Source organism: Coregonus lavaretus, assembly GCF_964263955.1.
Source record: "Coregonus lavaretus genome assembly, chromosome: 16".
NCBI lineage: Eukaryota > Metazoa > Chordata > Actinopteri > Salmoniformes > Salmonidae > Coregonus > Coregonus lavaretus.
The window spans coordinates 27,051,089-27,075,919 of record NC_140003.1 but is presented as its reverse complement, the minus strand read 5'-3'; the positions used below and the strand labels follow the sequence as shown (position 1 = coordinate 27,075,919).

Here is a 24,831-nt window from a genome sequence, read left to right as displayed (position 1 = left end):
GAGATTGGAAAGAGAGAGAGGTGGAGAAAGGAGAGAGGCAGAGATTAGAGAGAGAGAGAGAGGTGGAGAGAAGAAAGAGGAGAGAGGTGGAGAGTGGAACAGAATGCCAGAGACACAGGATGCATCCCAAATGACACCCTATTCCCTTTATAATACACTATTTTTGACTAAGGCCCATAGGGTTCTGGACAAAAGTAGTGCACTATGAAGGAAATAGCCATTTGGGATGTAGCCATGGACAGAAAACAATCTCAGCTCTTCTCCGGTGGGGGATTCTCATAGAGAGACAGAGGCACGGCTGGGGATACACTCTTCAGGACAAGACTGATTCTACTTGTCCTTTAGTTTCACCTTGTCCTGTACATCCATCCCTCCATTCATCCCTCCACCCCTCCATCCCTCCTGTGGGGTTTCTCATTGATACAGGGGCCAGGCAGGGATCTGCTGTCCAAAGACACTGATTCTCCTGCATAGTCCTTCAGGAGAGACTGTCACTGATTCCTCTCCTACTTTATTTTCACCTTGTCCTATCCATCCATTTGTCTGTCCCTCCATCCCTCCTGTGCACCCTTTCACTATCCACGATGCTTTCACGAAACACTGAGCAGCGCTCGTTGAAGTTAATGTATGATCATCAAGATTTTCCCCTTGAACAAATGCAGCGCATTGAAGAGCAGATAGAACACACTGTTCAGTGTGTGTGTGTGTGTTTGTGTGTGTGTGTGTGTGTGTGTGTGTGTGTGTGTACAGTACAAGTACAAGTACGAGTACATGAAATAATACATGTAGGCTATGTATACACTATGTATACGCCACTGTAAGTAGCATTGATGAGAGAGAGAGACAGAGAAAAAGAAAGAGAGAAGGACGTCTGGCAGATGGGAGAAGAGATTTGATGCTTTAATTTTGGACAGACAGAGTAATGTCAGTGAACAAGCGGTAAAAAAAAATAGAATAGAAAATGTGTTAAAGTGACATGCTCATCTGTGTTATGTCTCTTATTGAGGCGGTTATTATTGTGGAAACTCAGCTGGCAGCAATTACCATGTGAATGCACTGAGTCCAGCTCGACTCGCCTCGGCTGCTAGTTACTGTTGTGTTCATTGTGACAAAAAAAAACTAAAAAAAAAAAAAAAACTGAGAAGCGGAAGAAAAATGTTTGCCTAAGCATGAAAATAGTTATAATTTGCCTGAAAATGGAAAGCATACTATAGCTGCACTTTGTAAATGTCAAACAAGTGGCAGTATTTAAAGGAAACATCCACTCATGATGATGCCAAATGCATCATATGATGCAAAACACATGATCATGATGATGTGGCAAGTGACACTTTGCTTCTTGAAAATCCTATATGTTAAAAACTTGACTGCTGACATTAAAACTATTTTGGGACTGTATCAACAGTTGACTAATGAAAAACATACCAAAATATTGTTTTTGAGTGGTATTGTCCTTTAAACTCTTGTCACTGAGTTGGGGGAGATGTATAATTAACTCCAATAATTTGCTTCTGGAGAGGCAGACAGGGAAAGACAGAGACATCTAGGGACATCTATGTACAGATAAGGACAGGGAGATTACAGGGGACGGCTGGGGGGAGAGAGGTGTAGATGATAGGGACAGGGAGATTACAGGGGACGGCTGGGGGAGAAAGGTGTAGATGATAGGGACAGGGAGATTACAGGGGACGGCTGGGGGAGAAAGGTGTAGATGATAGGGACAGGGAGATTACAGGGGACGGCTGGGGGGAGAGAGGTGTAGATGATAGGGACAGGGAGATTACAGGGGACGGCTGGGGGAGAAAGGTGTAGATGATAGGGACATGGTGATTACAGGGTCGGCTGGGGGGAGAGAGGTGTAGATGAAAGGGACAGGGAGATTACAGGGGACAGTTGGGGGGAGAGAGGTGTAGATGATAGGGACAGGGAGATTACAGGGGACAGCTGGGGGAGAGAGGTGTAGATGATAGGGACAACAAGATTACAGGGAACGGCTGGGGGGAGAGAGGTGTAGATGAGACAGGAGAAAGAGGGATAAAGAAATCAAAATAAGAAAGAGCGAGAGATAGAGACAGAGACAGAGACTGGGTGAGAGACATCAGGAAACACATCTAGGAACTAATCCTATATTAGTGTGTCTTTGCGTGTTCTTGAGTGTGTTTCCTGTTCCATATTCATGAGGATGACTAACTTAAGCCTGATTGAAACGTTCAACAGAAGGACTGGGAAACCCACAGCACCAGCAGTGTTTTTTCGTTCTACACAGTCTCCTACACAGACCCTACTGGAAAATCAATACAGCCATATCGCAATATACCAGCTACAAATGGATTTTATCCAGGGCAATTTCTACCTCCTAGGATTCAGGTCGGTTTCAATACAGAGGGGTCCGTTTTATCCGTCTCCAGATTAGCCCTGTGTGTGGTTAACAACCTTTATCCTCTTATATGTCACGTATAGATCATATTGATCGTTTTACACATCTCCAGAGAGCTGGGTATGAAAGGAACGACAGGATAATATGACAGGGGGCCAATATAGACGACTTTGCCGCTCCGCGCCTGTTGAAGTGTACTGAAGAGGGATACACTGAAGGAGGGAGGGAGTGTGTGTGTGTGTGTGTGTGTGCATGTGTGTGTGTGACACAGCCTGAGACCCAGAGACCAGCTCCCAAGGCTTGATATAGCAGGAGCAAGACAAAGATATTGGAGGATAACGGCAAAATATATACAAAGAGACCGAGAGATACTACAAAAAAATTTGCTAATTCAGATTCACCAATACCAGTCCCTCTTCCTCCTCTCCACACCACTGGCCAGGGGGCATGGATTGGATGATGCGTTTCAAACACCATTCTGCCTCTTTTCACTGTGTCTGCCTCTGGACTCTCAGCGCTGTCTGTGAACAACCTAGTATCACAATGAAGAGAAAGAACTGTTCTGGCACTACAGAAATCTGCTCACCAACATTTTCCTTCCCAATGATAAGTATATAAATGGTGATATAATATACATGCATGTACTACCTAATGTTGCTAGAGGACCATGCAGAATGGAATAGTGGATGTGTGGATGTGTGTGTGTGTGTGTGTGTGTGTGTGTGTGTGTGTGTGTGTGTGTGTGTGTGTGTGTGTGTGTGTGTGCGTGTGTGTGCGTGTGCGGGCGTGTGTGTGTGTGTATGTGCGTGTGTGCGGGCGTGTGTGCGTGTGTTTGTAGAACTCTCGAGGAAGGAATGACCAAGTAGAACAATGAGTGTAGTTTAAATTATTCACTGTCTCAGAGCGAGCTGTGCCCTGCAAAATTAATGTTAGTCCTGCAATGGGTGTATTCTTACATAACAGAAAACATACAGTGCACTGTGTTATTGTGTATGGTGTGGTCTCTGGCCACCATTATTCTCTCTCTCCCCTCTCCCCTCTCCCCTCTCTCTCTTTCTCCCTCTCTCTCTCTCTCTTTCTCCCTCTCTCTCTCTCTCTCTCTCTCTCTCTCTCTCTCTCTCTCTCTTTCTCGCCCTCTCACTCCCCCCCTCTCTCTCTCTCTCTCTCTCTCTCTCTCTCTCTCTCTCTCTCTCTCTCTATTTCTCGCCCTCGCCCTCTCTCTCTCTCTCTCTCTCTCTCTCTCTCTCTCTCTCTCTCTCTCTCTCTCTCTCTCTCTCTCTCTCTCTCTCTCTCTCTTCATTTTCTTCATCCTTCTCGCTCTCTATGACTGACCAGACAGACACCAGCTACAGTCAGACTGCAGACACACTGCCTATCAGGACAGTGAGTGATATGGGTCTATAGGTTAACTGTCCATTACCTATCATGTTACCCTAAAGCAGTATTCATGTATGCCAAGGGAAGCCAGGCCTCCCCAAAATTTATTTATTTTTTTAAGAAAAGAAAAACAATATAAAATAATTTATCTTTCCTCTCTCTGTTTCATAATTTTCCTTCAGTTCACAAGAGGTTGAATGTATCTCACCGGAGAAAGCTTAGAGTGAAACAATGCCCCCAATCAGCGTTGAGCTCAACTGTGAATGGTCCTGGCGCACCAAAAAAGTGTGAAGGGAAGCCAGTTTGGATTTGGCTTCACTCCTATCACATCGCGCCAAGATAAATACATAATTGACAGAAACAACTTGAATTGTTTCATCTCGTTGTGTTGTTGTCCTCTGGTTGTCCTAAATTAGCCATGGATGGAGATAGGGATTTGGACATGTGGTTTCACTTAATTCTCCGTACTGGCCAATGATTATAATGACGATTCTGATCCAACCATAAATTCATATATTGTGCCCCTGGACTGAGAGGATGGAAGTTTAGTATGTAGCTGAATGTAGAAGGCTAATGTTAACTAGCTAAAGTTGCCCATGAAAGTAAGTTAGGTTTACGAGCAAGAATTTTTGCCAGGTAGCCTAGCACAACAAAAAATAAAAGTGTGTACTGTATGACAGAGTTATAGACCGTTTCGTCAACATGAAAGAGAGGAGGATGGCATTGGTGTTTCTCTACTTGCACACACACACACACACACACACACACACACACACACACACACACACACACACACATACACACACAAATCAGAACAGCCACATCATATTTAGCTTACGTTGATTGGACTAAATCGTTTTTAGTATATTTTAGTTGTCACTGTATTAGACTAAGCATAGGTGATTTGATGATGTTGAAATGGTGCTGGAATAGTGGAGGCAGCTCCTGTTTCCTTTGCGACTTGCGGTGACTCTCTGTGGTTCTAAATGAAGTTGTTTTGTAGTCCGAAAAGTTGTTTTGTAGGCATGGCTTCCCCAGTGATTGTACCTACGCACCGCTACTGCCCTAAAGGGCTCCTGAGAGAACTGGGCTACATCCCAAATGGCACCCTATTCTCTATATAGTGCACTACTTTTGACCAAGGCCCATAGGGCTCTGATCAAAGGTAGTGCACTTCGTAGGCAATACCGTGCCATTTGGGATGTAGCCCTGGTGTCTGGCCAAAGCCTGTTATTCATGTCCCTGGTTTATGAACATAGCCTAGAACTAGCTCCAGAGCTACAACATGGACTTGGACATGTTATTAGTGCATACCTTACCTACCACATACTCTAACTCCCCTCAAACAGTTTACATAGAGGGACAATTCTAGCTGGGAGGTAGTAAGACCACATTACTTATGCCACTGAGCCGAACCTTTTATCTGACTTCACCTGACTGCATACATTCTTAGGGGCTATGCTAAACAACATTAATACAAATCTTGAGAGAATGGGGAGGGAGGAGAACACAACTTATTACATATCCTAGGTAGCCAGTCTACTCTTCTTGTTTTGTGTTCATCAATGTGCCTCCCAAATGGCACCCTATTGTCTATTTAGTGCACTACTTTTGACTAGGGTCCATGGCGTGCTGGTCAAAAGTAGTGCACTACATAGGGAACAGGGTGAAATTTGTGACGAAGCCCCAGTCTTCGGTAATGGTAGCAAATCAAAAACAGAATATTAACTTTTAAAAGCGAGATTTTCACTGGACAGTTTCTTTAACACAGGAGCAAACATGTTGTAACATGTGGATATACAATGCCTTCGGAAAGTATTCAGACCCCTTGACTTTTTCCACATTTTGTTACGTTACAGGCTTATTTTGAAATTGTTTTTTTCCCTCATCAATCTACACACAATAGCCCATAATGACAAAGCAAAAACAGATTTTTTGAAATGTTTGCTGAAATATCACATTTACATAAGTATTCAGACCCTTTACTCAGTACTTTGTTGAAGCACCTTTGGCAGCGATTACAGCATCAAGTCTTCTTGGGTATGACGCTACAAGCTCGGCACACCTGTATTTGGGGAGTTTCTTCCATTCTTCTCAGCAGATCCTCTCAAGCTCTGTCAGGTTGGATGGGGAGCACAGCTATTTTCAGGTCTCTCCAGAGCTGTTTGATCGGGTTCAAGTCTGGGCTCTGGCTGAGCCACTCAAGGACATTCAGAGACTTGTCCCGAAGCCACTCCTGCGTTGTCTTGGCTGTGTGCTTAGGGTCGTTGTCCTGTTGGAAGGTGAACCTTCGCCCCAGTCTGAGGTCCCGAGCGCTCTGGAGCAGGTTTTCATCAAGGACCTCTCTGTACTTTGCCCCTTTCATCTTTCCCTCGATCCTGACTAGTCTCCCAGTCCCTGCCACTGAAAAACATCCCCACAGCATGATGCTGCCACCATCATACTTCACCGTAGGGATGATGACCGGTTTCCTCCAGACGTGACGCTTGGCATTCAGGCCAAAGAGTTCAATCTTGGTTTCATCAGACCAGAGAATCTTGTTTCTCATGGTCTGAGAGTCTTTAGGTGCCTTTTGACAAACTCCAAGTGGGCTGTCATGTGCCTTTTATTGAGGAGTGACTTCCGTCTGGCCACTCTACCATAAACGCCTGATTGGTGGAGTGCTGCAGAGATGGTTGTCCTTCTGGAAGGTTCTCCCATCTCCACAGAGGAACTCTAGAGCTCTGTCAGAGTGACCATCGGGTTCTTGGTCACCTCCCTGACCAAGGCCCTTCTCCCACGATTGCTCAGTTTGGCCGGGCGGCCAGCTCTAGGAAGAGTCTTGGTGGTTCCAAATGGTTCTTCCATTTAAGAATGATGGAGGCCACTGTGTTCTTTGGGACCTTCAATGCTGCAGAATTTTTTTTGGTACCCTTCCCCAGATCTGTGCCTCGACACAATCCTGTCTCGGAGCTCTACAGACTATTCCTTCGACCTCATGGCTTGGTTTTTGCTCTGACATGCACTGTCAACTATGGGACCTTATATAGACAGGTGTGTGCCTTTCCAAAGCATGTCCAATCAATTTAATTTACCACAGGTGTATTTCAATTAAGTTGTAGAAACATCTCAAGGATGATCAATGGAAACAGGATGCACCTGAGCTCAATTTCGAGTCTCATAGCAAAGGGTCTGAATACTTACGTAAATAAGGTAATTCTGTTTTTAATTAAGAACCTGTTATCGCTTTGTCATTATGGGTTATTATGTGTAGATTAATGAGGAAAAACATTCATTTAATCCATTTTAGAATAAGGCTGTAACTTAACAAAATTTGAAAAAAGTCAAGGGGTCTTAATACTTTCCGAATGCACTGTAGACATATCTTGTCTGCTAAATGAACAAGCCTACAGCCTATGGCATGGCACAAACAGTAGGCCAACTCATATTCTGTTCTTATGAAATACATTTTCTTCATATCACAATGTTTCTTTAGACCTGCCTGAAATAAATCATGGATTTATTATAATGGTTTATATTAAAATGATTTCTTAGACATTTTAAAATGTAGATGTTCCAAAGGCACGCATCAGCGGCTTGTATGTGCTTGTATGTGTGGAGGCCTGGAGATGCTAAATGTGTTTATGTTAATTAACGGTCATTTACCGTGAGACCAGCAGTCTTTTGCATGACAATAACCGGCTGACAAAATGTCATGACCGCCACAGCCCTACTCATAACTCCATTCTATGTGCACCAAAATTAAAATCTGCTTCTCTGAATTGCCTTGTGAAAGCCTAACACTGTAAGATTGTATTTGATCATTTAGCTGGTCATGTTGACAATAGAACAAGCTTTCAAATTATGCCCACCTGACCCAGATTGTGATTTATAATGGATCGTTTTTGGATTGCGTAATCAACAACAGTAATTGTGTAAAGGCAGGGGCTGTGTTGCACACAAAACAACTTGTTCCTCAACGGTACAGCTAGGAGAGCTCAAAAAAGTATGTTATAGTTGAAGACTTCTTTGAGTCATAAAAGTGCATTGAAATTAGGAACTGTGCACACATTGGAGAGGTGTGTGGCCACGTGGAAACACCAGTTAGACCTCTCACTCAAACACTTGTCATTTTTTGTCTTATGTTGCACCTACCCCAAATTTTCCAATAATATTCTTATCATGTTACTGAATGTATCCAGAGTATTTTCAGATTTCGTTATTAACAAATACGGCGAAAAGTACAGTAAATGTAAAATGCACATAAAATCAACAGTGTAATGTTTGGATTCAGTCTTGTGTCAGGTGAACTGTTGTGTCCTCACCTTTAGTCTAATCATTTTCCCATAATCTCCAAACTGTTCCCTTTTAATTGCTACGATGGTTATGCATATGTTTTCCATATTTCTTCTGTAAGAAACATTTAAATTTAGCCTGATCCATATAGGCCAAATCCCACGAGTGTAAGGGGTTAAGATGTTATTACATTTCAGCCAAATGAAAATAGTTTGGAGAAATATACTGACGAAGAGTAGCAGAAAGCACAGAGCTATAGCTATGAGTTAGGTCAACCATGTCTTAAATGTGAAGAGATTTTAATTAAAATCTGTCAGTACAGCAGCACAGTAAAACCCCATTAGCCTTACATCTAGACAGACACAAACGATTTTAAAAGATCAGAACGCTTCGGTTTTATTCTCGTTAAACTGACACTAACATTTGGTTCACACTTTACAGACATTCGTTTAGTGCTTCTTTCATTGCAGTCATTTTCTAGCAGAGCTTCTGACTTTACACACGGTCACTGAAGTTAGGCTGAGTAGCAGTACAGTATGTCTGTACAGTAAAATAGGAAATTGAGTAAAAATGAATCAAATTCATTCGACCTATGGTTATGCGTACTGTAAACTCTGTCCTTGTATGGCTCCACACATCCAGAGACAACACAAACATTTGCAATCAACCACAATAAACTCTGTCTAGAACAAAGGAGAGCGTCTGACAGTTTGAATCAGTGGTTATGAGAAAGTTGGAAATATAGTATATGTGCAGCAGGCCTGGAACGCTGGTGATTTATTTTATTCTCTAAGCATAGACAAAATTCTACTATAAGCAATGTTCAATTGGTCGGCAATTGATGGAGAGAACACATAAAAGGAGGGGAGGGAGAGAGAGATCTCAGAGCTTCAGACAGAGGAGACACATAGAGACATATAGCCTACAGGATACCCATCTCAGACCATGCACACATACCTGTGAGGTTCTTCAGTCCCAGCTGGCGCAGGCCAAAGTTCCCATCTCTGCGGTAGTTGAGGAAGATCGCCAGAGCGTAGCGATCTTCATACATCTTAGTTCCTCTGATGATCCTCAGGTTCTCCAGTGGCAGGTAGTCAAACTGGTTCAGAGCCACCAGCACATAGCCTGTCACCTCACGGATAGACTGCAAGAGAAGAGAGGTGACAAAGAGAACATCAGACACATAGCACGAAACAGGAGATGCTGTAGAGAGACAATCAGACATACACAAAAGTATGTGGACACCCCTTCAAATTAGTGGATTCGGCTATTTAAGCCACACCCGTTGCTGACAGGTGTATAAAATCGAGCACACATCCATGCAATCTCCATAGACAAACATTGGCAGTAGAATGGCCTTACTGAAGAGCCCAGTGACATTCAACGTGGCACCGTCATAGGATGCCACCTTTCCAACAAGTCAGTTCGTCAAATTTCTGCCCTGCTAGAGCTGCCCCGGTCAACTGTAAGTGCTGTTATTGTGAAGTGGAAATGTCTAGGAGCAACAACGACTCAGCCGCGAAGTGGTAGGCCACACAAGCTCACAGAACGGGACCGCCGAGTGCTGAAAAATTGCCTGTCCTCTGTTGCAACACTCACTACTGAGTTCCAAACTGCCTCTGGAAACAACGTCAGCACAATAACTGTTCGTCGGGAGTTTCATGAAATGGGTTTCCATAGCCGAGCAGCCGCACACAAGCCTAAGATCACTATGCACAATGCCAAGCGTCGGCTGGAGTGGTGTAAAGCTCACCGCCATTGGACTCTGGAGCAGTGAAAACGTGTTTTCTGGAGTGATGAATCACGCTTCACCATCTGGCAGTCTGACGGACAAATCTGGGTTTGGCGGATGCCAGGAGAACGCTACCTGCCAGAGAGCATAGTGCCAACTGTAAAGTTTGGCGGAGGAGGAATCATGGTCTGGGGCTGTTTTTCATGGTTTGGACAAGGCACCTTAGTTCCAGTGAAGGGATATCTTAACGCTACAGCATAGAATGACATTCTAGACGATTCTGTGCTTCCAACTTTGTGGCAACAGTTTATGGAAGGCCTTTTCCTGTTTCAGCATGACAATGCCCCCGTGCACGAAGCGAGGTCCATACAGAAATGGTTTGTCGAGATCGGTGTGGAAGAACTTGACTGGCCTGCACAGAGCCATGATCTCAACCGCATTTAACACCTTTGGGATGAATTGGAACGCCGACTGCGAGCCAGGCCTAACCGCCCAACATTAGTGCCCGACCTCACTAATGCTCTTGTGGCTGAATGGAAGCAAGTCCCCACAGAAATGTTCCAACATCTAGTGAAAAGCCTTCCCAGAAGAGTGTAGGCTGTTATAGCAACAAAAGGGATCCAACTCCATATTAATGCCCATGACTTTGGAATGAGATTGACGAGCAGGTGTCCATATACTTTTGGCCATGTGTGTAGCTTGGTCCCAGATCTGTTTTGTCCTGATCTGATTATGCTGTCTTCCCAACTCCTACGGTTTGCATCAATGACAACAACCACAGGAGCTGGCAAGACAAAACAACCAGATCTGGGATCAGGCTAAAACAGACACAGAGCAGCTTTGAAAACGGATTCATCAGAAGGTAATTTCCACCTATCCAATTAGTCACAATGCACCCGTGTGAGTAAGATATCCATATTGGTCAAGGAAGACTTTGCTAAAACTTTCTGCTCCAAGTTTGTGTCTGCTCCACTCAGTACTGGGGTGAAGCAGAAGGACAGCCATCACCATCAGCACCACCATCACCATTGCTTCACACTTAAATGACATTTAGAAAGGATAATGACCGCGGAGACTTTGCAAACCCACCCAGCCAGAGCTATTATGAATCAAAGTGACATGACCGTCCTCCCCTCATCCCCCCAACCCTGTCATGGTGGCTGTCCTTAAGAGGTCACGGACAGAAAGGGGCTGCCTCCGAAAATGGCACCCTTTTGCCTATATAGTGCACTACTTTTGACCAGAGGCAGTAAACTACATAGGGTATAGGGAGCCATTTGGGATGCTGAGCGAGGCCTGTCACAACTCTAATGCCAACAGTGACAATAATGACATCAACAGGCCTCCGCTGCACACTATGTTACGCACACACACACACACCTAACCCATCCAACCCCACACACACTTACACATACACACACCTAACCTATCCAACCCCACACACACTTACACACACACACACCTAACCCATCCAACCCCACACACACTTACACATACACACACCTAACCCATCCAACCCCACACACACTTACACACACACACACCTAACCCATCCAACCCCACACACACTTACACATACACACACCTAACCCATCTAACCCCACACACACTTACACATACACACACCTAACCCATCCAACCCCACACACACTTACACATACACACACCTAACCCATCCAACCCCACACACACTTACACATGCACATACCTAACCCATCCAACCCCACACACACTTACACACACACACACCTAACCCATCCAACCCCACACACACTTACACACACACACACCTAACCCATCCAACCCCACACACACTTACACATACACACACCTAACCCATCCAACCCCACACACACTTACACATACACACACCTAACAACCCCCGCCCACCTCCCACACACACTAAACTGAGTCCTAAGGAGTCTGTCACCTACACTGCTGCTGCTGCTGCCACCACTGCTCAGGCTCAGACCCCCGTCACTGACAGCTGTCGCCAGCCCTGGCACAGAAGTGGCAGAAGCAGTCATGGTGCTGTCATGATCGACTACAGTTACTTAATGAAGGGTTTCCCAAACTTAGTCCTGCCCCCCCCCCCCGGAGGCATGTTTTGGTTTTTGCCCTAGCACTAGAGAGCTGATTCAAATAACCAACTCATCATCAAGCTTTGATTATTTGAATCAGTTGTGTGGTGCTAGGGCAAAAACCAAAAACCTAAAATCCAGGACCGAGTTTGGAAAACCCTGAATTAATGGACATGAATGACACTTATTTGAGTATTTTTCATGCGGTGCTCAGAGAGTCACATCATCTGTGTCCTAAATGGCACCTTATTCTCTATGGGCCCTGATCAAAAGTAGCGCACTATATAGGGGATATGATGTCATTTGGGATGCAATCAGATTCCTTGTTAGTCATACATTTAGTAGTTAACAAACTCCATCTAGGTAGGAACACCAGGTCTTAGGTTGCATCCCCATGGCACCCTTTTCCCTATGGCACCCTTTTCCCTACTTAGTTCACTACTTTTGACCAGGATGCCATAGGGCACTATAAAGGGAATAGGGTGCCATTTGGGACACCATATTCATTATATTATAAAGGGAATAGGGTGCCATTTGGGACACCATATTCATTATATTCCAGGTAGAGAGCTGCAGGAGCAGAGAGTGCCTAAGGACTGCAGAGGTCAACAGGTTTTGTGTGTGTCTGTGTGTGTGTGTATGTGTGTGTGTGATGCTTATTAGGGCCAATAGAGAGAGAGACTACACTGGAAGCTGGAATGAGGGAGGAGGTCCCAGCGGATACTGGCTCCATTCATCCTTTTCTCTCCATCTTATCTATCTCCCTCTCTCTCCCTCTCTCCACATGGTTGTTGACAAACACAACTCCCTAAGCCTGGACCCTGTGAGCAACCAATCAGACAGGAGTCTGAGAGTCCAAGGACAGAGGGCTGGGGCTGACTCTCTCATGTACAGACAGACTGACAGACAGAGAGACACAGACACAGACACACACACACACACACACACACACACACACACACACACACACACACACACACACATATTGTACCACGCTGGGGTCTTGGAGGTCACCCTCTTCATCTTCTAATGACCCTGGGGCTCCAGCTGAGACTGTTTGGGGACCAGCAAGGGTCTGAGAACGGTGACCCTGCTATGGGCACAGTGGCTCCCTCAGACTCACCAACCCCCCCCCCCCCCCCCCCTGCCTGTCAATGTGTGTGTGTGTATGCCTATGTGCGTGTGTCTATCTGTGTGTGCGTGTCCTCACAGTCCGTACTCACTGCCAGACAACACACCATCCAGGAACAAATAGTACTTTCTGTACCAGTTACCTAGCAACCTCCCAAACCTGCTACCAGGATAGAAAGTCATTGAGAAAAATAAATACATAAATAGATAGGGAAAACAACGGCACCTAGGCACACATTGTACTTTGCCTAATTTAATTAAAGGATTAAACCTTGCCATGTTGATATTTGTTTTCAGGGCTCCTTTCTGTGCCTTTGTTCACTTTAAAAGACTGTTTAACTCCCTCTCTCCCTCGCTAATTTGTTATTTTCCAGCCACCAAATCGATACTTCCCACAGTGCAGGCTGGCGCAAAGGGAGACAGAGAGAGCGGGAGAGATGGCAGGTACACACACAGTTCTTATATCTTCAGATCGTTTACTCAATAGAGTGCATAAATAAAAACAAACCACTTGTAGTGATGAAGGGCTGGAGGGAGAGCCAATGACATAGCATCACTATGTGGTTAGTTTCATTACCGGCTGGTGAAGAGAAAACACCCACAATACTACAACAATAATACAGAAATACTACAACAATGCTACATAAATACTACAGCAAGACCACAACAATACTATGCAAAGGGGATTGCTTTGTCTATGGACTCTCTGTGAGAGTGGAAAGGCAGGTAGGGACATAGTAATGTATTTCATATTGTCAAAGGTCAACTTCATGTATTTCTCTATTTAGCTGCCCTGTAATTAGGAAGGTAAATTACCTGTTAAATATAAAGCATGACCTGGATTGCTTTTACAGCTAAAATACCATGGGGGCTCTCCATCTCCATCTCCTCAGATGGAGAGGTTAGAGGTGTATGAAGACTTGACTTTCAGGAACTGTATGCCACACACATGCATACAAAGACACATACACTTGCATTTGTGAAACACTAGCTATGATGAAGTCAGCTAATATGTTGTAATAGAATCACATACTGGGTCCTATTTGTCATATCTTGGAGCACCTGGCCACCTACCTGTGGGCTGTGCCGGACTATAACTGTGGATTGATACTACATTAAGTGATGTGCCTGGCATTGTAATGATATGAACACATTGTATTGTAATGCAGATTCATCTCTACGGGAAGTGAAGAGAGCCTGAGGGTGCTATAATGCTAATGCTTCGAAACCAACAGGTAGTGCAGTAGACCATCACACATGGAGAGGAAGAGGGGAGGAGAGGAGAGGAGAGGAGAGGAGAGGAGAGGAGAGGAGAGGAGAGGAGAGGAGAGGAGAGGAGAGGAGAGGAGAGGAGAGGAGAGGAGAGGAGAGGAGAGGAGAGGAGAGGAGAGGAGAGGAGAGGAAACAGAACATCACCCACTCCAGGCCAAAGAGTAAGTTTGTTTATCAGTGTTATAGGACGGTCCGGCATACTAACAAAGGTACACAGTATGTACAGAGAGAGAGAATGAGAGAGAGAGAGGGAGATAGAGTCCGAGACTGAGAAAGAGAAGGCGAGAAGGAGAGGGAGATGAAGATGGAGATGGAGAGGGAGAGGGACAGGGACAGGGAGAAAGAGAGCACATACATCATGCTGATAAAGGAGGCTGAGATGATTAGATAGGAACAGCTGAATATCCTGAATATCCATGGACTACTAGCTACGTCACAGTCCTGGAAGAGAGAACAGAAGAGAACAGAACAGGGCAGATTCAGTAGATTAAGTGGGATTTCTTCTTCCCTCCTCTACCCTCCCTCCCAACGCTCACTCAGGCGTTTGAGAGCGGAAGTGTGCCGGGCAGTGGAACAAAACCATCACTTCAGTCTACGAGACGTGCCCGGCTTTGAAATGGAGTCCTTCAATCCTCAACTTCTAAAGGAGGGGGGAGGGGTTATATAGAGACAAAAGGGAGGGTGGGGGGAGAGAGAGGGAGGGGGACAAGGAGAGAGAGAGAGAGCAATGGAGGAAGTGAGAAAGAAAGAGAGAGAGAGAGAGAGAGAGAGAGAGAGGGAGGGAGAGAGAGAGAGAGAGAGAGAGAGAGAGAGGGAGGGAGAGAGAGAGAGAGGGAGAGGGGAATGAGGAAAGAGAGAGGAGAAATAGAGAGAGACAGCGATAGAGAGAGGGAGTGAGAAGTGAGGAGGGGGAACGAGGAGAGAGAGGGAGAGCAGCCGTGGCAGGAGGAGGAGAGCAGTCAAGTGGATCAGAGAGGGTCCATGCACTGTTCAAAATATTGTGCTAGTTCTGATTAGAAAATTGAGGCAACAATTGCTTCAGCTTTTTTAGTATTCTTAAGTATAATATACTTAACTTTGGGTTTTTCACAAACACTAATATATTAAGTTCAGGTTTTTCTTTTTTTTAATGCTTGTATCCAACTTAATTTGATCAATTCCAAAACTGTTATTATTTGTTAGATATTTTTGATGAGTTACTTACAGTGATTGTATCTTATTGTTTAACATTGTTTTATGTTTTTGAATATTAGCCATTTTAACCCACTTTAGCAGGCATTGTTGAAGACAGTGTTCATTACACTAGCAGTAAGTGGAGGTAGAACTGCAAGCGTTGTAGGATGCTGCATTTGCCACTGACATTAAGGGTTATATAATTGATGGTGGGAATGGGTGCTCTCATCTTTGAATGTCAATTTGTCTGACGGTCTTGATATCTGTTCATCATGATCCATTACACCTCATAGCACAACAAACTGTTTAATACTAATATAAAATATATTTGTATTTCTTCAAACATGCATATAACATTGCGTTAAAGTATCATAAAGTCCCTCAATTTTTTTACAACAATCCTCAAAAAAACACCCTTTTTTTTTTGAAAATAATACGAATATGTAGTAAATTAAACACAATTTCCCTTGTAGTTGTTTTTACACGCAAATAATCATTCAGATTTAGCAGTATATTAAATTGAATTTAAATTTTCGAAATGTCATGCTTTTTGAACACATAAAAATGAAGTAAGGTATTCAAATATTTGACTAAAATCAGAAAATCATAGATTATTTGGCGTAATATTTGGGCAATTCAATGGTAACTGAATTATGCTTAGACAGATTTTTCACTTTCAAATGTACACCAAACAAAAACCAATGATTTCATTGGTTTAACAAACCACAGAACTCTAATACACAATGATTACTTTTAACAATTTCCCTTGAACGTTTGACAAAAACACATTTACAGGAAGAACTGTGCAGATACAAAATTTGGTAACAGAATAAAACTGAGTGAGATTTTACCGTAATTCTGCTACCAAAGTTTTTTTTTTTTTTTTTACTGTGTAAATTGTTCAAAGCAGGGGTTGAAACCAGTTCAGGGAACAGAACCGAAAACCAGAAAATTAAATTTTTCAAGGAGCAGAATCAGAACCGGGAATGAAAGTGATCTATACTGTTCCGTAACAGAACTGTTATTTTAAAAGCATGGGAACCGGTTAATAACATTATTTTACGTTCCAGAAATTGTTTTCCAGTCATATAAAATGCAACAAAGCATCTATGCAAAGCCCTCACTCTGTCACTAAGAAACTTTTCCAGTGTGTGTGCGCGTGCAGGCTACCTGCCCCTCCCCCTCCCCCTCTGAAGCATAGTCTACTGTAGGTTACTGACGTTACAAATGTGATTCAGAAATTAGGGAGAGAGATTTTTAATTATAGAAGAATGGATGAACTTTTTCAATGCTAGTTAAGGATACCATAGTTATCACGTTTCACATTGGATTTATTAACTACAAAAAGGTAAGAAGATTTTTTATTTTAATTCTGGTGCGTCTCTGCACACATAAGCTTGTTAGTCCAACGTTAAGCCAACTCTCTGAAGTTCAAAGACATTCAAAGTTCCTTCATAGAAGCCGCTTCTCCGTAGGTATGATGCTGTGGGCCTAACTCAGATAAAGCATGTCATAACAACAAGATGCCAAGCGCTTCAAGCCAAGCCTCCTCCTCCACCCTCTCTCGCTCTATAACCACCCACAAAATTTCAGTCGCATCTCGTGACCTACACTTGTCTGTCCAATGCCCGCTCCATAGCCAGCTGCTCTATCCGCACTGATTGGTGAAGTCATTTAATGTCTAGCTAAATGTCAAAAGAAAAATGATTTCAGAGGTTTAAAAAGGAACAGAAAGAAACTATATAAACCTGTACTTTTTGGGGGTTCGAAACGATTTAGAACTTTATTTTGCTGGTCCGAACAGTGGAACAGAACCCCCAAAAATAATGGTTCTGTTGAGAACGAAGCGATTGGAAAATAATTTTGGTTCCAACCCCTGGTTCAAAGTAGTCGTTGTGCATCGAGTTGTATGGTTTGTTAAACTTAGAAGTCAATGTTTTTTGTTTGGCATGAATTTTAAAGTTACAAATCTGAGTCTCAGTGTAATTCCGTTGCCATGGAATTGCCCATTTACTAAGCCCCTCAATCATTTTTTACAGTGTGTATATTTTTATGTATAATTAAAACTACACCTGTGCCAGCTCAGAGAGAAAGAGATAGCGAGAGAGAGAAAGAACACAATAGAGAGAGAAACAGAGAGAGAAAGAGACAGTTAGAGAGACAAAGAGAGAGCGCGAGAAAGAGAGAAACAGAGAGCGAGAGAGAGAGGTAAGCAGGTAAGAGTGTAATGACACCATAAGCATGTTGGGTAGACTGAACACACGTTAGCATGATATCCCCACATCTCCATAAATATTGAGCTGGTTGCGTGTGTGTGTGTGTGTCTGCATTTGTCTGCGTGTGAATGCGTGCGTGTGTGTGTGCGCTGAAGTGCTGGTGGAGACAAAGACAGTGGAGCTCACTGGGGCTTAGGGGCCTTGCATCAGTAAGCCCTTATCCCCACATTAACATATCTCTTCCCTTCTCTTCTCTTCTCACTAGCTCCACTACCTCTCCACTCCTATACGAGTATGACAACCAGATGGAAAGCTTATGAATACAATATAAACATGCAAAGTGACTCAAAATCCTATCAGATATTAACCAAAGTACAACTTTGTTCATGCATATCACCCCATAAATATGGTATCTGTAAAATAGTTTAAACATTTTGACAAGAGATGCCTGTCCTTAATCTGAATGTGTTTGTCTTTGATCAATGTAAAGAAAATGATCAGTATGGATTACAGCTCTGTATAATGATGTTCCATGACTCTACAGTGGGGTGACCATGGGGATATGGTCTCTGGTGAGATCCTGTATAGAGATCTATTTCTTTGTGGTTGATAGTGTGGGGGTGTTTGCTGACCCTACCATAAAACACACCCTTCTAAAAGAGTAAAGAGATCCAGGGGTTACCTCACTAACTCACTGTTATCCCACATATACTAATTTCACCTTGCGTCACATACAGTAACTTTGTGCATGTCATATACAGTACCAGTCAAAAGTTTGGACACACAAACTCATTCCAGTGTTTTTCCTTATTTTTTTACTATTTTCTACATTGTAGATTAATAGTGAAGACATCAAAACTATGAAATACAGTCCATTTCAAAAGTATTCATCCCCATTGGTGTTTTTCCTATTTTGTTGCATTACAACCTGTAATTTAAATAGATTTTTATTTGGATTTCATGTAATGGACATACACAAAATAGTCCAAATTGGTGAAGTGAAATGAAAAAAATAACTTGTTAAAAAAAATTCTAAAAAATACATAACGGAAAAGTGGTGCGTGCATATGTATTCACGCCCTTTGCTATGAAGCCCCTAAATAAGATCTGGTGCAAACAATTACCTTCAGAAGTCACATAATTAGTTAAATAAAGTCCAGTTGTGTGCAATCTAAGTGTCACATGATCTGTCACATGATCTCAGTATATACAGTGGGGGAAAAAAGTATTTAGTCAGCCACCAATTGTGCAAGTTCTCCCACTTAAAAAGATGAGAGAGGCCTGTAATTTTCATCATAGGTACACGTGAACTATGACAGACAAATTGAGGAAAAAAAATCCAGAAAATCACATTGTAGGATTTTTAATGAATTTATTTGCAAATTATGGTGGAAAATAAGTATTTGGTCACCTACAAACAAGCAAGATTTCTGTCTCTCACAGACCTGTAACTTCTTCTTTAAGAGGCTCCTCTGTCCTCCACTCGTTACCTGTATTAATGGCACCTGTTTGAACTTGTTATCAGTATAAAAGACACCTGTCCACAACCTCAAACAGTCACACTCCAAACTCCACTATGGCCAAGACCAAAGAGCTGTCAAAGGACACCAGAAACAAAATTGTAGACCTGCACCAGGCTGGGAAGACTGAATCTGCAATAGGTAAGCAGCTTGGTTTGAAGAAATCAACTGTGGGAGCAATTATTAGGAAATGGAAGACATATAAGACCACTGATAATCTCCCTCGATCTGGGGCTCCACGCAAGACCTCACCCCGTGGGGTCAAAATGATCACAAGAACGGTGAGCAAAAATCCCAGAACCACATGGGGGGACCTAGTGAATGACCTGCAGAGAGCTGGGACCAAAGTAACAAAGCCTACCATCAGTAACACACTACGCCGCCAGGGACTCAAATCCTGCAGTGCAAGACGTGTCCCCCTGCTTAAGCCAGTACATGTCCAGGCCTGTCTGAAGTTTGCTAGAGTGCATTTGGATGATCCAGAAGAGGATTGGGAGAATGTCATATGGTCAGATGAAACCAAAATATAACTTTTTGGTAAAAACTCAACTTGTCGTGTTTGGAGGACAAAGAATGCTGAGTTGCATCCAAAGAACACCATACCTACTGTGAAGCATGGGGGTGGAAACATCATGCTTTGGGGCTGTTTTTCTGCAAAGGGACCAGGACAACTGATCCGTGTAAAGGAAAGAATGAATGGGGCCATGTATCTTGAGATTTTGAGTGAAAACCTCCTTTCATCAGCAAGGGCATTGAAGATGAAACGTGGTTGGGTCTTTCAGCATGACAGTGATCCCAAACACACCGCCCGGGCAACGAAGGAGTGGCTTCGTAAGAAGCATTTCAAGGTCCTGGATTGGCCTAGCCAGTCTCCAGACCTCAACCCCATAGAAAATCTTTGGAGGGAGTTGAAAGTCCGTGTTGCCCAGCGACAGCTCCAAAACATCACTGCTCTAGAGGAGATCTGCATGGAGGAATGGGCCAAAATACCAGCAACAGTGTGTGAAAACCTTGTGAAGACTTACAGAAAACGTTTGACCTGTGTCATTGCCAACAAAGGGTATATAACAAAGTATTGAGAAACTTTTGTTATTGACCAAATACTTATTTTCCACCATAATTTGCAAATAAATTCATAAAAAATCCTACAATGTGATTTTCTGGATTTTTTTTTCTCATTTTGTCTGTCATAGTTGACGTGTACCTATGATGAAAATTACAGGCCTCTCTCATCTTTTTAAGTGGGAGAACTTGCACAATTGGTGGCTGACTAAATACTTTTTTCCCCCACTGTATACACCTGTTCTGAAAAGTGCCAATCTGCAACACCCCTAAGCAAGTGGCACCACCAAGCAAGCAGCACCATGAAGACCAAGGAGCTCTCCAAACCGGTCAGGGACAAAGTTGTGGAGAAGTACAGATCAGGGTTGGGTTGTAAAACAATATCCGAAACTTTAAACATCCCACGGAGCACCATTAAATCCATTATAAAAAAATTGAAATAATATGGCACCACAACAAACCTGCCAAGAGGGGGCTGCCCACCAAATCTCAGGGACCAGGCAAGGAGGTTCATTAATCAGAGAGGCAACAAAGATACCAAAGATAACCCTGAAGGAGCTGCAAAGCTCCACAGCGGAGATTGGCGTGTCTGTCCATAGGACCACTTTAAGCCATACACTCCACAGAGCTGGGCTTTACGGAAGAGTGGCCAGAAAAAAGCCATTGCTTAAAGAAAAAAAATAAGCAAACACACTTGGTGTTCACCAAAAGGCATGTGGGAGACTCCCCAAACATATGGAAGAAGGTACTCTGGTCAGATGAGACTAAAATTGAGCTTTTTGGCCATCAAGGAAAACGCTATGTCTGGCGCAAACCCAACACCTCTCATCCCCCCGAGAACACCATCCCCACAGTGAAGCATGGAGGTGGCAGCAACATGCTGTGGGGATGTTTTTCATCGGCAGGGACTGGGAAACTGGTCAGAATTGAATGAATGATGGATGGCGCTAAATACAGGGAAATTCTTGAGGGAAACCTGTTTCAGTCTTCCAGAGATTTGAGACTGGGACGGAGTTTCAGCTTCCAACAGGACATAATCATACTGCTAAAGCAACACACAAGTGGTTTAAGGGGAAACATTTAAATGTCTTGGAATGGCCTAGTCAAAGCCCAGACCTCAATCCAATTGAGAATCTGTGGTATGACTTAAAGATTGCTGTACACCAGCGGAACCCATCCAACTTGAAGGAGCTGGAGCAGTTTTGCCTTGAAGAATGGGCAGAAATCCCAGTGGCTAGATGTGCCAAGCTTATAGAGACATACCCCAAGAGACTTGCAGCTGTAATTGCTGCAAAAGGTAGCTCTACAAAGTATTGACTTTGGGGGGTGAATAGTTATGCACGCTCAATTATTTTGTCTTATTTCTTGTTTGTTTCACAAGAAAAAATATTTTGCATCCTCAATGTGGTAGGCATGTTGTGTAAATCAAATGATACAACCCCCCCCCAAAATCAATTTTAATTCCAGGTTGTAAGGCAACAAAATAGGAAAAATGCCAATGGGGGTGTATACTTTCGCAAGCCACTGTAACACATGTGGAAACATGTAGTAACCAAAGAAATGTTAAACAAATCTGGGATGAGTTGGACCGCAGAGTGAGGGAAAAACAGACAACAAGTGCTCAGCATATGTGGGAACTCCTTCAAGACTGTTGGAAAAGCATTCCAGGTGACTACCTCATGAAGCTGGTTGAGAGAATGCCAAGAGTGTGCAAAGCTGTCATCAAGGCAAAGGGTGGCTACTTTGAAGAATATCAAATATAAAATATATTTTGATTTGTGTAAAAACAAAATGGTTACTACATGATTCCATATGTGTTATTTTATAGTTTTGATGTCTTCACTATTATTCTACAATGTAGAAAATAGTAAAACATAAAGAAAAACCCTTGAATGAGTAGGTGTGCTCAAACTTTTGACTGGTACTGTATGTCTCATAAGAGTTGTGCGTATGATCAGATAGTTTAGCTCACTTGGAAATGTTGTACTTTGAGTTGTTACAGTCCCACTCCCACTGGGGATTGGGGGTTGGGGGGACAAGGGGGTCCTTGTGCTGGACGATGACATCACATGGCATTCCCATTCCCACAGTGCATTGCTCCCAGGTGGGGTGCATTGAGGTGTCTGCTCTCACCCCTCAACTCCCACCCCTTCACTCCCTCCCTCCCTCCACTCCCTCCACTCCTTCCTAGCGTCGTCAAATGGGGGAAGGTGACACTTCAAACACCCTGAGCTGGCTGCATTCCATTCATCTAACCTACAGCTTGATGTGTGGTTCTTCTATACTTCAATACTTCCTTTATCTCTTTAACAATATGAGGATGGTGTTTCATCTTTAAAGGAAGTCATATAGGTGAGGAAGTGTCTATGTATGTGAGCGTGTGTTTTCTCTCAGCTTCACAGCAGCATCATGGTTTGCCAGAAACTGTTTTTCTTTGTGCTTTTATTTTTTTGTTAGGGAATTCTCAGGTGATATCAGAAAATTGTGTTTAGTTTAAAAAAACACTCAAAGGGGAACACTACCCTTACAAAACAAAACAAAATATCATGTGAAAAGAACACATGGTTTTCGGACAAATGTGACGTTTCACATGACTCAGACACATGCGGTTTCCCAACATTTCAAATGTGATATTATACATTTCATGTGTGCTTTTCTATAACTGCCGGGATTAGAAACCGGTCTCCCACGGGAAAAGCCAACATCTTGACCATTGGACCAAGAGGGCCAACACTAACTTTCAAGTCACAGGCGGGCTACCTCATCACGTGACCATGAGCGACCATGACCGAATCATGTCCGCTACACTTTCACATGTGCATTTTCACATTTTAATGTCAACTAGGGCTGTCAAATTATTCCAAAATTCCATAAATAAATACAGTTTAGCGCCGGATTTGCTGTGATTAATCACGAGTCATCCCAAATTCATAATTTGCTAAAATTGAGCTGTAATTTAAGATTATTTTAATACAAAAAGCATTACAATAATATTGCAGTTTTGATGTTGTCCAAAGTAACGGAACGCAAAATCTGGTAAATCGATTAACACACTTTCTTTAACCTCAAAGTCAACTTGTTTTGACATCGCATTAGTGTTTATAGCTGTATAGAGGATGTATTTTGGATATTTTTTCTGCGTATTCTGAATGTTTTCAGACAATGCGAAAATAAAAGAAATTGGGCACTAACATTTAAAAAAGTTAACTTGAGTTAACTGATTAACTCTTGACAGGTGTTAAAATATGTTAAACATGATAAATAAAGAGACACAGAGCGCTATCTTCTTTGTTATTTTCACTGGGCTTCTTCCAATGATCACGGACTAACATATGAAGAAGAGAGGCATGTGCCTGCAGCAGTAACACTACGAATGGATGGCTCAGACATAAGAAATAAATATTTTTTTTATACTCAGGTAGGCTAAGTTACCTTTTTACAGAATGACATTACAGAATTTGGAATTCCATATGTGGAAAATTGCTACTGCAACATGTTAACACCACCTTTTCACATGTGAGGAGAATAACACTATTTCAACACCACATGTGAAAATGCAATTCCACATCTGAAAGTTAGATTTTCACGTGTGCAGTTTTCTTACATGTGAAACTGCATATCTGATTTTCACCTGAAAGTTTTTACCATGTGAAACTGAAAAAACCTTTTTATTCTCATATGTGAAAAGGTGGTGTTATCATGTGAATTCTAAATTTGGTAAAATATGTTTTCACGTGAAATTTAAGCATGTGAAACTGCAAATTTGACGTGTTTTTTTTGTAAGGGTACTGTTAAAGTCTGAAGTTATTGTGTGGAGTAACACTGTGGTGTTCCTCTTCCAGTCAAAGTTTGAGTCATTTCTAGGATAGATCTGCTAACATGCATTTGATTGTCATCTGGGATTCGACTCTATTTCAAGTTGATCAAGACCGTATCATACATAAATAATGTTGATTGGAGTCTTACTGTACATGACAGAGTAGTATACACTATCAGTGAGTATAACTAATTTGATACTAAGTAGCAGTATCAGACAAGTATAAAACAAGTACATAGCGTCTATACAGTACAGTATACAGTGAGGGAAAAAAGTATTTGATCCCCTGCTGATTTAAAATGCAAATCAATTTATAACATTTTTGACATGCGTTTCTCTGGATTTTTTTGTTGTTATTCTGTCTCTCACTGTTCAAATAAACCTACCATTAAAATTATAGACTGATCATTTCTTTGTCAGTGGGCAAATGTAAAAAAATCAGCAGGGGATCAAATTTTCCCTCACTGTACATGGCCTGCTTGGTGACTTTCAGAAGTCACGGTGCTCATAGTGTGAGTGTCATGCAAGCTGCGTCTGGATGTCTTGTGTTGTGTTTGACAGTGATGGTTTGTGACAGCGTGGCACTCTGTTGTTAGCCTTGGTGATGATCTACCCCCGCAAGGAACGCACATCACATCACCATCACCACAACAACAAACCTCCATGACACTCAAAACACACAGTGAACAAGCTGAATAAGGGAGGATAGACGCACTGAAATGTGAAATAAGTTGCCTTTGAATGTAAAATTCCACACATTTTGTAAGACTACACACAATCTAGAAAGAATAGGGATTG

At 42.7% G+C, this 24,831-nt stretch overlaps 1 protein-coding gene across 1 annotated transcript in view; it reads right to left on the bottom strand.

Moving 5' to 3' along the window:
- The window catches only part of erbb4b (erb-b2 receptor tyrosine kinase 4b), a 423,779-nt gene that overhangs the window by 121,742 nt on the left and 277,206 nt on the right, over nt 1–24,831 (bottom strand). Inside the window, exon 3 of the mRNA XM_084179659.1 lies at nt 8,987–9,173. Coding sequence (XP_084035785.1) covers nt 8,987–9,173 — 187 coding nt within the window. The remainder of the gene's footprint in view (nt 1–8,986; nt 9,174–24,831) is intronic.